General features: G+C 35.5%; 2 protein-coding genes across 2 annotated transcripts in view; both read left to right on the top strand.

Moving 5' to 3' along the window:
* Positions 1-3474, top strand: part of LOC138333387 (zwei Ig domain protein zig-8-like) — a 57727-nt gene extending 54253 nt beyond the window's left edge. Inside the window, exons 7-8 of the mRNA XM_069281732.1 lie at positions 2-28; positions 548-3474. Coding sequence (XP_069137833.1) covers positions 2-28; positions 548-648 — 128 coding nt within the window. The 3' untranslated portion in view covers positions 649-3474. The remainder of the gene's footprint in view (position 1; positions 29-547) is intronic.
* LOC138332597 (protein PRQFV-amide-like) lies at positions 718-11866 on the top strand. Its single transcript, XM_069280597.1, has 2 exons — positions 718-832; positions 11094-11866. Exons 1-2 carry the CDS (start codon positions 718-720, stop codon positions 11864-11866), a joined length of 888 nt encoding a protein of 295 aa, XP_069136698.1.
* The last annotated feature ends 267 nt before the right edge of the window (positions 11867-12133 follow it).

Below are 12133 nucleotides of genomic sequence, written 5' to 3' on the forward strand. Positions count from 1 at the left end.
GCGAATACAAGTAGAAACGTCAAAAGAGGTAAGGTCAAAATATTTAAGACAACCTTTTAAAAAAATCTTGCAAGATATACAAGTACTCATTTCAGACTTCAAATTGACAAAGATAATGATTATATTTTTGGTAGGCAGTGAGACCTTAAATACACAAATTCATTTTCAAATGTATACATGTTATGTGCTACCAATTAGCATTCATATGCCGAGGACACTTTATACATGTAACTAACTACGGTCATTAAAGACAGAGCGAGACATATGAAAGCCAGACTACCCCGAATAATATAATCGACATGCTATGAGTAATTTGCAACTGACCAAAGTTGGTCCATACTGATTCTGCTGTTGATAACGGTTTTATATCCCAAATAAGGTTTATTTTATCATTTGAACTTCCACAGTGATATCAGTAACTAACATGACTTTTAGTCTTTTTAATACAATAATATGTTAACCTTGTTATGTATAGATCTAATATAGTATCATTGCCTTGTTTCTTTTCTATGTCTTCAACCCTCTTTAATATCCGTTCTTGTTGCAGGCACACAGTCTGGATTTTCCCATGACGGCAATAGCGGTATCGTGATAACGCCAACACGATACGTGCTTCTACTGACAGTGCTACTCGTGTACCTCACCTGACAAATTTTGTGTTTAGTTACTTTATAACGACAAGTGCCTTGATGGGTAATAACATAAGAGTAACTACGAATGGTAATTCGGGAAAGATGCGCCAACGGAGTGTTCCGAGTGGAAATAGAGGACAAGCAACGCGACAATAGCCGTGTTCTTCGATTCTATACCGGCACCTCAACAAGGGACAGAAGTAATGATTCATCTGACACCAATAACCAGACGGATAATGTTAACTAAACTGTTCATGATAAGCCTACCGCGCAATGAGTAAACGTGGACAAAGAAATACGAAGACATTTGTAATTGCAAATGAGACTTGCTTCACGGAGTGTCGAGGTTACCAAATAGTTTAACACTATGCCAGAATAGACATGACAGCCAATGCGATGTTATATGTGATTTGACATAGACAACACATATACATATATTTTGATACTTCTCACTCATTCCAATCTAATCATTTTCATTTGTTCATACATGCCATCTATGATAAACATTAAACAATGGATTATAACGTGTTTAAATGATAACATGTAACTACTTGTCGTCATATAAACCACTGGAGACCGGCTCGGACAGCAATAACAAACATGTTCAGGTGTGCTAACGAAACCATTTTATCATACTTTTAGGAACATTGGTAAAGACATACATTCATGTAAAGTATTATATTTATATTGTTTCAATAAATAGTTTTTTTTTCTTTATGAAAATAAAATTAAAAAAAAACTATCATCTTGACATAGAACATTATAACTTAAATATTTCGACATTCTGAACGCGACATGATATCGATATATTTTTATCGCCATTTTTATTTACATATGCTGAAAGCAGATATTTCAGGTAATTTTCTTTACACCTTACCTTATTACGTATGGTATAAGTGATGTTACAATTCAACAAAAGTTTGTACATATATGCCTGCAGATCACTTATGATATGCCAATCAAAATTTAAATTTATATAATTTGTTCTGTTAAGTAAGTCTTCAAAGTCATGTTGATAATGTTATGAGACTGTGTAACTATAATGCAGCAGTGATATCAAGCGTTGTATCAGTTGAAAAACAAGCAGTAAGCAACATGCATTGCACACTAGTAATGTTATCTCATTATGTGAAATAAGTTGATATTTGTCAAACGCACAATTACGTGAATTACCATGCGAATTATGTGTTTTATTAAAGAAGTTAAATGTTTGGGGTCAAGGGAGGACCGGATGTAACGATGAGTAGGTGATAGCATGCCGCCAGTTAATGATATTACGGTCATTCAGTCGGTAATGTGGGAACCCTGTCCCTGGTCTGATTACACGTGCTAGTTATATAACAAATTAACCGTAATCTCGAGGTATAAATATCCACACTAAATTACTCTTGTTTACGTACAATTAATTTATTGGTCGAACATCTGTGGCTTGTCAACTACAGATTAGAAATGATAAGAACCCGTTCATTTAGTCATAAAACATGTAAGAATGTTTCGGAAGCAAACATATTCGATATACACAATTTCGTTAAAGGACCGCTACCGTTTTCGAAACATAGCCTAAACGTTTGTTATACCAATTATAACGCCAGGCTCTATCTATATCGATGACCGTAGATGACGTTGAACATCAAACAAATAAAAGTGTCCCTGTGTAAACATGTGTTACAATGAAGGTTAAATTTGATGTGTTGTGGCGCTTGGCGCAGTAATAGTCAACTACTGCGCGGTATTTAGGACAACGGCGGAAAACCTAAAACGACAAGTGGTATGGAAATCAACATTTAAGATAATTAGTATCTGTTTAAAATTTTTCATGAAGCGATGTTAAGCGCAGTATTAACAATACGGTTAATAGTTTGGGAATTACTTTAAGTGTCAAACTCGTTTTACTGTTAAAATTTCAAAATTAAAATCTGTTTCGGAAACATAATTGAGCTCTTTAACGCCATGGCTCCTCCGTTTTCTCAGTTGCAGATGCATTTTCTGTTAAACTCGGTACATATAAATGTAGATATTTCTGAAAAAATAAAAGGATAGGAATTCTGATGGGCAATGCAGAGACTGACGTATTAATGATGTTTTAATTGATATTAAATGGATGTGTCAGTTGATCAAATACATATGGAACCATAATTTTTACACATCTTACAACCCTTTTTGTTTGTAATTTCTCGTATCACATAATTGAGAGCTATTTTCTCTCATACCTACAAGTATCATACTGGCTTGTTTTACACTCATGTCGCTTGAGGTTGAGACGTCACAACGTCAACATAGTTACTATTTCCTCGGTACAACTTTAGCATTTCTTTTTTTCAGAAACTAGGCCAGTTTTACTTTAAAAGATGCAACCAACGGGATATGCATTGAAAATATCATGCAATTCTCATGTATGGAAAATTGACTTGCATGGTTTTTGTTCGAACATATATCAAGATGGCGGAATATCATAGTTGTAAAATGGCAATAAAACGTCGAGGTATGAGAAAAAATACTCTTTAATATGTAGATAGTTGGGTGGAATATCTCTATCCTCCATATTCGTGCATAAAAGAGTCTAATAATATATTTAAATGAATAGTATTTTATCTGATCGAGTTTGACATATTCGTCAACATTAACACTGTCTGTACATAGGCTACCTGTAATTTATATATGTGTCTAATTGAAGTATATTTGTTTCAATTTTGAATCAGTCCAGATTCACGCATGAATGAGTTTTGATTGAATTAAATATAGATTTTATGTAAATTAGCAAGCATCGAGACAAAAGAAAGAGAGAGAGAGAGAGAGAGAGAGAGAGAGAGAGAGAGAGAGAGAGAGAGAGATCGAGACAAAAGAAAGAGAGAGAGAGATGCAACAGAATACACGTGCGAGATGGGTTTATGTCAAACGGAGAGCCAGAACAATAATACATAAGACACGTTTGTTCATAATTTTGACAATGAGAGAGTAATAGATGAATGCGATTAAATGTATGAATGCAGTCAAGTGATACTTTTATTAAATTGTTGTTGAATATTATGGACACATCAATATGATCTATTTCGAGTAAGAAATATACTGGTTCTTGTAAAAAGACAAATATTCTATACATATGTGCATTTGTATTTCGAACATGTCAGGACTATTTTTGTGTTTAATATTCCCACCGTTACCAACAGGGTCATCGCACGTGCTATCGCTCGTTCATCAAGTGCATTGGACAATCTCCAGAAAGGTCCGTTATTTGTATTTGTATCCTTCGTCATCTTCATTATGTCGTTGAGCGTGGCCAGGCCCAAAATGTCTCATTCATAGGAATATCTGACAAAGAATAAAGATACTACTATTTTACATCTCACCAACATGTTGTTATCATTACATATCATAATAATTTCATTACCCTGGATATACGTTTACAGATTCAATTACAGCCCCTGGTGAAGTGATATTTACTGCTTCACCACACCCTTGATAGTATCTACTCGTTTACAAGATACTTTCAGTGAAGTTGTTTCATGTAACAAGGGAAGTTAACTATGAACTGTGTGAGGACAAAACTATGCTTTCACCAGTGCACCAATCATTAAATAAAACCATGCACAGCACATTTCAAATATTATTAAAATGCCTTGCATTTCATTACGAAATGCTGTAGAGATTTTGTATTCCTAAAATTCGTTAGCATCGTATCGTGGTATGCAGTAATAGCGTTCCAGGGTCACACTGGTTGCACCTACAATTACAAGGTCTTATGAATACATGTCTGAACTTTGATATAAAAATGATACATTCCCTTCACAAAAAAAGCAAAATTATGTCTATAAAATGTCTTTACCATTTTAGCTGTGATAAATGCCCATATGACAATCAGCTTAAAATAGTAAAACAGTTCAGGTTGCTAGCGTTAGTGTACTCTTTTCTGCAAATGTAGACATAATGATACCAATTTTGAACATATCCTATTCTGAGCACACTTGTCAATATAACAATAGCCAGCTATTTTAGAGTTATTTGTCCTTCAGGGTATGTGTTTATTGTAACATAATATTTTTTTCACAAAATGAGGACGTCATCCTATGTACCCACAAGGAAGATAACTCAGAGATTACTTTACATTCCGTCTCATATTAGCGATACTCATAGAGCTGAAATCGACCATCATTTCTCCCAAAGATATATACCGAACTTTAATTCAATTCAATCCTTACATATTTATTGCCTCATATCAGCGAAATCGATTTTGCCGAGAGTTTGTAAGTAGAGCATTCTAGCTGACAAAAGGAAATACATAGCGAATAGCAGTATAATGTGCTTAGAAATGATATTGTTTCTACGGTGCCATTCTAATAAATCAGAAAACGTTTGTTTAGTTTGACAAACCACTATTTTCCATTATGTTAGACATAAGAAATAAAAAAAAATACGATCTTTTGAATCACAAACACTTAAATATGGACAAAAATTGAGAATACGATGAATATATAAATTATAGTATGAATTGTTAGTATTTTCCTGTCAAACGTTTGTTCGAAACACTTCACCAGCATCTTCAGTTTGTTTACAAAATTGTATAAGGGCTGCACATTTACCAATGCTTTTTTGTGATACTTCTGTTGATGTAAACAAGTGATAAACAATACATCATGTGATTGTAAAATGTTAGGAAATTGTGGATATTTGTTTTCCTATTCTCCTGAATGGCATATACAAATGTATGCATTGTTTTATCTCCTGTCGCCGTCTTACTTTAGCATTGAGTGTTCATCCCTCTTGGTGTTATCCCTTGGTCGAGCTACAGGCGTAAAGCGGTAGTATAGAAAATGTAGTTTCTGCTCCTTAACGTTAGCATAGGTGGGACGACTGCTTTGCAGGTTATCAACATAACCTGTTTAACCATAAATGACGGCTGTTTGTAATCATCAGCATAATGTTTAGCTGAAATGCCACTATAAAAGGTAACTAAAGACATTATCAGTGCATGATATCAAGACTTTTGTTTAGATACGCATTTCTCAAGCTATAGATTTACCAATTATTTGATGTGATGTCAACATTAAATAAACCATTGGTTATATATTTTAGAAATAATGGGTATTTAAGGATGCATTAGGTTTCAGGAATGCCTAATAATGTCACTAGTCATTACCTGTAGTACAGTATGCCTCATACGTCCTACGTAGTTTAGATCAATTCTTTATTTCTGTGATAAATTACCTCATCGCGACCATAACAAGATGCGAATCACTTCACAAACTAGATATACTATATGTTTACTTATTAGTGATAGCATTTTGCTGCAGTCCCCAAGGGTAGAGACGAGAGAGTTTTCGATACTAACTCTTACTTTAAAATGAAGGTAGGCAATATTCTGCAATCTCGTTTCACGAAAATCTGCGTTTTTTCTTATTTCTAAAGCACAAGTAGTGCTCATTACAATTAAATGGGGCACGTAGAGTATATTTTGCTCCAAGTTGCAAATCTTTTGTCTCATAGAATATGATACTACAATGACTAGTGTAGTGAAAATCTTAATCTGAACCAGTACCACTTTCTTACTTTAATTCAAAGAAAACCTACAACATACAGGAACATCGTTTGTTATGATTGAGTCATTTACGCAATCGTAGCTGATGCCATTTGCTTTTGGTTTAGATATGATTGTAAGATAGCGAACACCGCAATGACATGCGATGCAATCTTATATTTTAGTTATATCAAATTTGTTGACAGAGTGCGGGCTGATCAGATCTCAAAGACACTCTCAAGAGATAAAACGTACCGTACAGGACTGATACGGTATTATACGATCAGCATCTTCACTCATCTTTAGGCAGTCCTGAATGATTTTAGTTTTTTTTATACATATTTGTTTTCAATGTACAATATCTTGTCAATATAAATTTTACTTTTCTATTGTCACTGAATTGTTTGTGAAAGACGACGACATGCATATAGAGCGCCAGTTTGTTTAAAAGAACAGTGTATGACTGTGGGCTAGATGTTTTAACTTCCATATTGAATCATTATCTCGTCCTCGCCATATATTATTGATCTTTGTTATCTAAACCATATCAGCTTTATAAAAACGTTTCTTTTTATATGTGCAGTCTTTGTTTGATATTGTTCATATATCACTTTTAATCTATTACATCTTGATATTTGATTTCTCTGTATATGTGGACGGAGTCTGGATTTATATCTATGTGATAAGCACAGCATTACAATCTTTCAAATATGACTAAAACTTCTAACAAATTACAAATAGGATAGAATTTACTACGGTAAGACTTGTTTTCCAAGGACTTTCAAATTAATGTCAACGTCTGTTAAAGAAATCCGTGAATTTTTGATACTTCACAGTGCGAAGTTAGAAACGATACACAGACAGTACGTACATGTACATTGTATATCAGAACAATTTCCACTATGTGACAGAAAGTATATATTGTGCTCCCTTAATATCATTTACTTTCTCCCCGTGGATTAAAAATGTATTTTAATCGATATATATCACCCATTTGAAAAAAAAAATAACTGAAACGATGAAATACTGAGGAGGACAGATTTTGTTTTAAGTCGCATTGTATAACAATGGGGACATTGTTGATTAATTGTGTTCTCCATAACTCAGTTGTCAGATGATGTGATACATGTACAAAATGTATATGCCTCTTCTATCTAGGAAATGGATACCGCTTCTTGAACGCCGCAAACTCAACAAAAGACAACTCATTTTAGTTGCATGCTCATCTATCAATTATAAAGTATTTTGCTATATAAATAACTATACGGTATATAACTACTTTTGGTCATTTGAATGTATTTAAACATTAAACTGTATTTACTTGACAATAATTGAAAGATGCATGCCAATTATAGAAAGACAGAATTATGGAAGCGCGTCATGTTGACTTTTTATCCAGCTGGTATTTATCCTTTATCAATTGCCAATTGAAAGAAAAAAGTAACAATGCTTGTATTTATATTTGATGTCATGACATGTTGCGCAAATAATGCATAATAATGTTATTATCGTCAGCTTCAATGATGGATCAGCCGCTTCAACAGCCATCTCCCTTGATCGCAGACACGATAACTGTGAGATTGCAATGACAATAACCTAAAACAAATGGCTTGCAGTAATACATTGATGAAAACTCACTGTGTTTGGTAAGATCACACAGTAAGTGAAGAATATAAATCACATTTAATGGTCAAAGTTATATGTGCCGTATTTTTCATACTCACGAATCAAGATGAGCTTTTAATATATTATTCATTACCAAAAAAAACCATCATTTTGAGAATTTCACTACTTTCAATCCATAGGTTTTTATTTTACAAGCACATATAAGAGGTGAAAATGAGTTTTTGGCAGTACTGCCAAAAATCATGATATTTACATCTATAGTGAATTGAAATGAGTACATACAGTCAGACCATGAAGCTAATTTTTGGTCTACACTTTCATTTCACATTTTTTACAGTGTTATCAGTAATTGGTATATAATGTAGGTGTTGTAGCTAATATTTACAAGGCGTCTGAAGTCAATTGAATGACTTTCACAGTTTAATTCATTAAACCTTGTGGTTTGCAATAGATTAATGAAGAAAAAATAACATGTCAAAATTTTTGCCCAGTTACGGCACATATAACTTTAAATAGATGTTAAATCCCCAGGAAACACAACGCTCATTATGATGTCAAAGCATGCAGCATACTGCTAAATATCCAAACTATGAACAAATATTTAATTAAAGTAGTGTGTGAATTAAATTGATAGTACATTTAAAGAGGATTGGTGTTTCGAACACACCTAATGAAGCGGCGGATTTCAGCAGACCCTATACTTTTTCATTGGAATTCATCGGATCGCTGCAGAACGATGAAACGTTTGGTTTTTCTCATTGTTATTCATCAACATATATTTTACGTTTTGATGTGATCAATATGAAGTGTACAAAACTGGTGTTTAATCAGCAGAAGGTACCACTTTTTTCGGACAATACCACGAAACTTTTGATTAATTCAAAATGCCAATCTATATATTGTCTGAACCAAATACACGAAACGTCTGGGTGATGCACATTTACATTTTAACGTGAAGCATGAAAACAGTCCTACATTCACGACGTTCTACAAATACTTCTTGACAGGCCAATCAGCTCCAATGAAACTTTGAAATAAATGGTTCGTGATATGAACACTGTATACACCATGTCTGACCAAGTCTGTTATCAATAGGACGTCACGGGAGATATAGATCAACAGAACTGGACATGCCTTGTAGCCATTTATCTGATGAACATAGAGGGGAATGTTCGGAGGGGGGGGGGGTCAATACTTCTATACCTTCATACATAAATCATTTATCGTCCCCTCAGTTGTGTATCGGATAGAGATATTCTATAGTATTCTAATTACATAAGGTGACCACTATAAAACGAACCTTTATAAATCAGTTTGCAATTTGTATGAAATATCACTATGACAATTCATATTCAAACTAAATTTTTTTTCCTTTATGGTCACCTGCATCAAAAGCGCTGACAATGATGTAACATTGTGTCATCATAGCAAAACTGTTGTGAATTTTACTTCTACCATCAGACTACTTAGTTTCGTCCATAATTCAAAGGTCGTCTCATGGTCGGGAGTACAACTGTGCAAGGACAATACGCATAACATGTACTGGAACGTCTTCAAAAACGTTTAAATTCTATTCCGTCTTTGCATATTTCAGTTATCTCCCTTGCATGTCGTTGTCTCTGATTTCTCGCATTCCCCAGACTCTCGCCGCCCTGAACGAAAGTCTTGTCCTGTTTGTGTTTGAATTTTGCTACCGGTAGAGGGCGCGCTGAAACGGTAAACAAACATGGATGGCAGCTGACGTTAACTGATAATTTGTTTTTCGTTTTTTAAGTGTGGCTAACAATGTCTTTTCAAATTTTTTATTCGTCATATTTGTGAGTGTGTATGTATCAGCCAATGATAAGCTTTAACGATTTTTCGGTAAGCCTCGATTTGAAATCACAAAACGGAAATACGAACCGGACCAAATTCTCGTTCAGGGCGGCGAGAGTCTTGGAAATGCCAGAATACGAACAAATATGACATTGCGCTCGCAAACATATGGCGTCATAATCAATACCTACCGGCAAGGACTGATAACTCTGTAATACACAAATACAGAATACCTCACTGGAGTTCTTTGTAAAACTGACAACATTGGTATAGGTACTTATTCGTATCAAGAATTACCAGTATGATGTTCTAGCAACACAGCAAAAAAAAGAGAAGATTTATGTAGTTATGCCGTCAAATAAATATAAATTGAAATGCATATTTTTAAACGTTGAAAAAATAACCGATATCTAATGATAAATCCAGGTACACTGAACCTTCTAAGTCAAGGCACGTTATGAATTCGACCACTAATCGAGTTAATTACGACAAAAAGAAATCACAGTATTTGCTTCTATTTTGTTCACTCCGTCCTCCATATAGTAAATTTGTTTCTTTTACTGACATGAACTTTAAAACGCATATACATAGCAGGATATTTAAACATATCAAAAGCTAAAGAAATTGTTACGGACACTAAACCGTTATAAATACTTACATTTTATCTACCCGTTCGTCCAACCGAATACCATCTTCTAATCTTATGATTTTGATGTAACTACACATGTAAGTGACGCTTTAGTCAGGCTCTGTTTTCCCTATCTTACCGTTGGATGTGTACTTCAGACAAGGTTCACTATTCCTGTAGCGACTTTTAGTTGTCATATCGTCATTCAAAATCACATTTGCTGTCGTGACTAGACACGAAATTGCAGGTTGTCATGACGAAAACTACTTTCGGCCGGTAGAATGTTTCCTGTCCTAGAATTATTCATTAACGGCGGTGGAGGCATATTAGCATTATCTTCTTACTACTTCTTCCTAACTTATTTACACACCTTATTGTACATCTCCATCAAACGGAATTTTGCCGGAAATGCCAAACATTTTAATGTAAACTTAAAATGCCAAAAATGATTAAAACAAAGCTGAAAAGTGCTAGATTAGATACATGAAACTTTAGTACTTCCCTTACAGAGCGACTACAGTGTCTGCGTTATAGACCAATAAAGGTACCTTTGTCCTTCCTTACTGAGCAACTAAGAGTCTTCCTTACTAAGCGACAGAGATCGTTCGCTACACAATTCGACCAAAAGTCTTCTTTTAAGACCGACCCTTTAACTTCCTTATGGAGTAAAGAACCCTTTTTAAAGAATGACCAGGTGTGTTAATTAAAGAGTCACCCATTTTCGTCCTTACAGAGCCACAAATAAAGTCCCTCTTACAGAGCGATTTAAGAGATTTCCCTCTGCAGCGACCAAAATCCTTTCTAAAAGAGCGATCAAGATACATCCTTACAGAGTTACCATGATCCATCCTTACGGACCAACCGATTACCTTCATTACAGATCGACAGAGTACCTTCATCACAAAGCGACCAAGTACCTTCATTACAGAGCGACCAAGTACCTTCATTACAGAGCGACCAAGTACCTTCATTACAGAGCGACCAAGTACCTTCATTACAGAGCGACCAAGTACCTTCATTACAGATCGACAGAGTACCTTCATCACAAAGCGACCAAGTACCTTCATTACAGAGCGACCAAGTACCTTCATTACAGAGCGACCAAGTACCTTCATTACAGAGCGACCAAGTACCTTCATCACAGAGCGACCAAGTACCTTCACCACAGAGCGACCAAGTACCTTCACCACAGAGCGACCAAGTACCTTCATCACAGAGCGAACAAGAACCTTCATCACAGAGCGATCAGGTACCTTCATCACAGAGCGACGGAGAACCTTAATTACAGAGCGACCAAGTACCTTCATCACAGAGCGACCAAATACCTTCATCACAGAACGACCAAGTACCTTCATCACAGAGCGACCAGGTACCTTCATTACAGAGCGACCAAGTACCTTCATCGCAGAGCGACTAGGTACCTTTATTACAGAGCGACCGAGGACATTAATCACAGAGCGACCAAGTACCTTCATCACAGAGCGACCAAGTACCTTCATCACAGATCGACTAAGTACCTTTATTACAGAGCGACCTATAATCTTCATCACAGAGCGACCTAGTACCTTCATCACAGAGCGACTTATAGATTTCATCACAGAGCGACCAAGTACCTTCATCACGGAGCGATCCAGTACCTTCATCACAGTGTGAGCAAGTACCTTCATCACAGAGCGACTAAGTACCTTCACCACAGAGCGACCAAGTACCTTCATCACAATGCGATCAAGTACCTTCATCACAGAGCGACCAAGTACCTTCATCACAATGCGATCAAGTACCTTCATCACACTGCGACGGAGAACCTTCATTACAGAGCGTCCAAGTACCTTCATCACAGAGCGAGTAGGTACCTTAATTACAGAGCGACCGACAACATTAATCACAGCGCGACCAAGTACCTTCATCACATATCGATCT

This window comes from Argopecten irradians, chromosome 10 (genome assembly GCF_041381155.1).
Source record: "Argopecten irradians isolate NY chromosome 10, Ai_NY, whole genome shotgun sequence".
Classification (NCBI taxonomy): domain Eukaryota; kingdom Metazoa; phylum Mollusca; class Bivalvia; order Pectinida; family Pectinidae; genus Argopecten; species Argopecten irradians.

Bases quoted from the DNA above. Each gene is read 5' to 3' on its own strand.
- LOC138332597 (XM_069280597.1), top strand. From the start codon at position 718: ATGGTAATTCGGGAAAGATGCGCCAACGGAGTGTTCCGAGTGGAAATA. The intron at 833-11,093 runs GTAATGATTCAT...CCTTCATTACAG, and splicing joins CACCTCAACAAGGGACAGAA to ATCGACAGAGTACCTTCATC.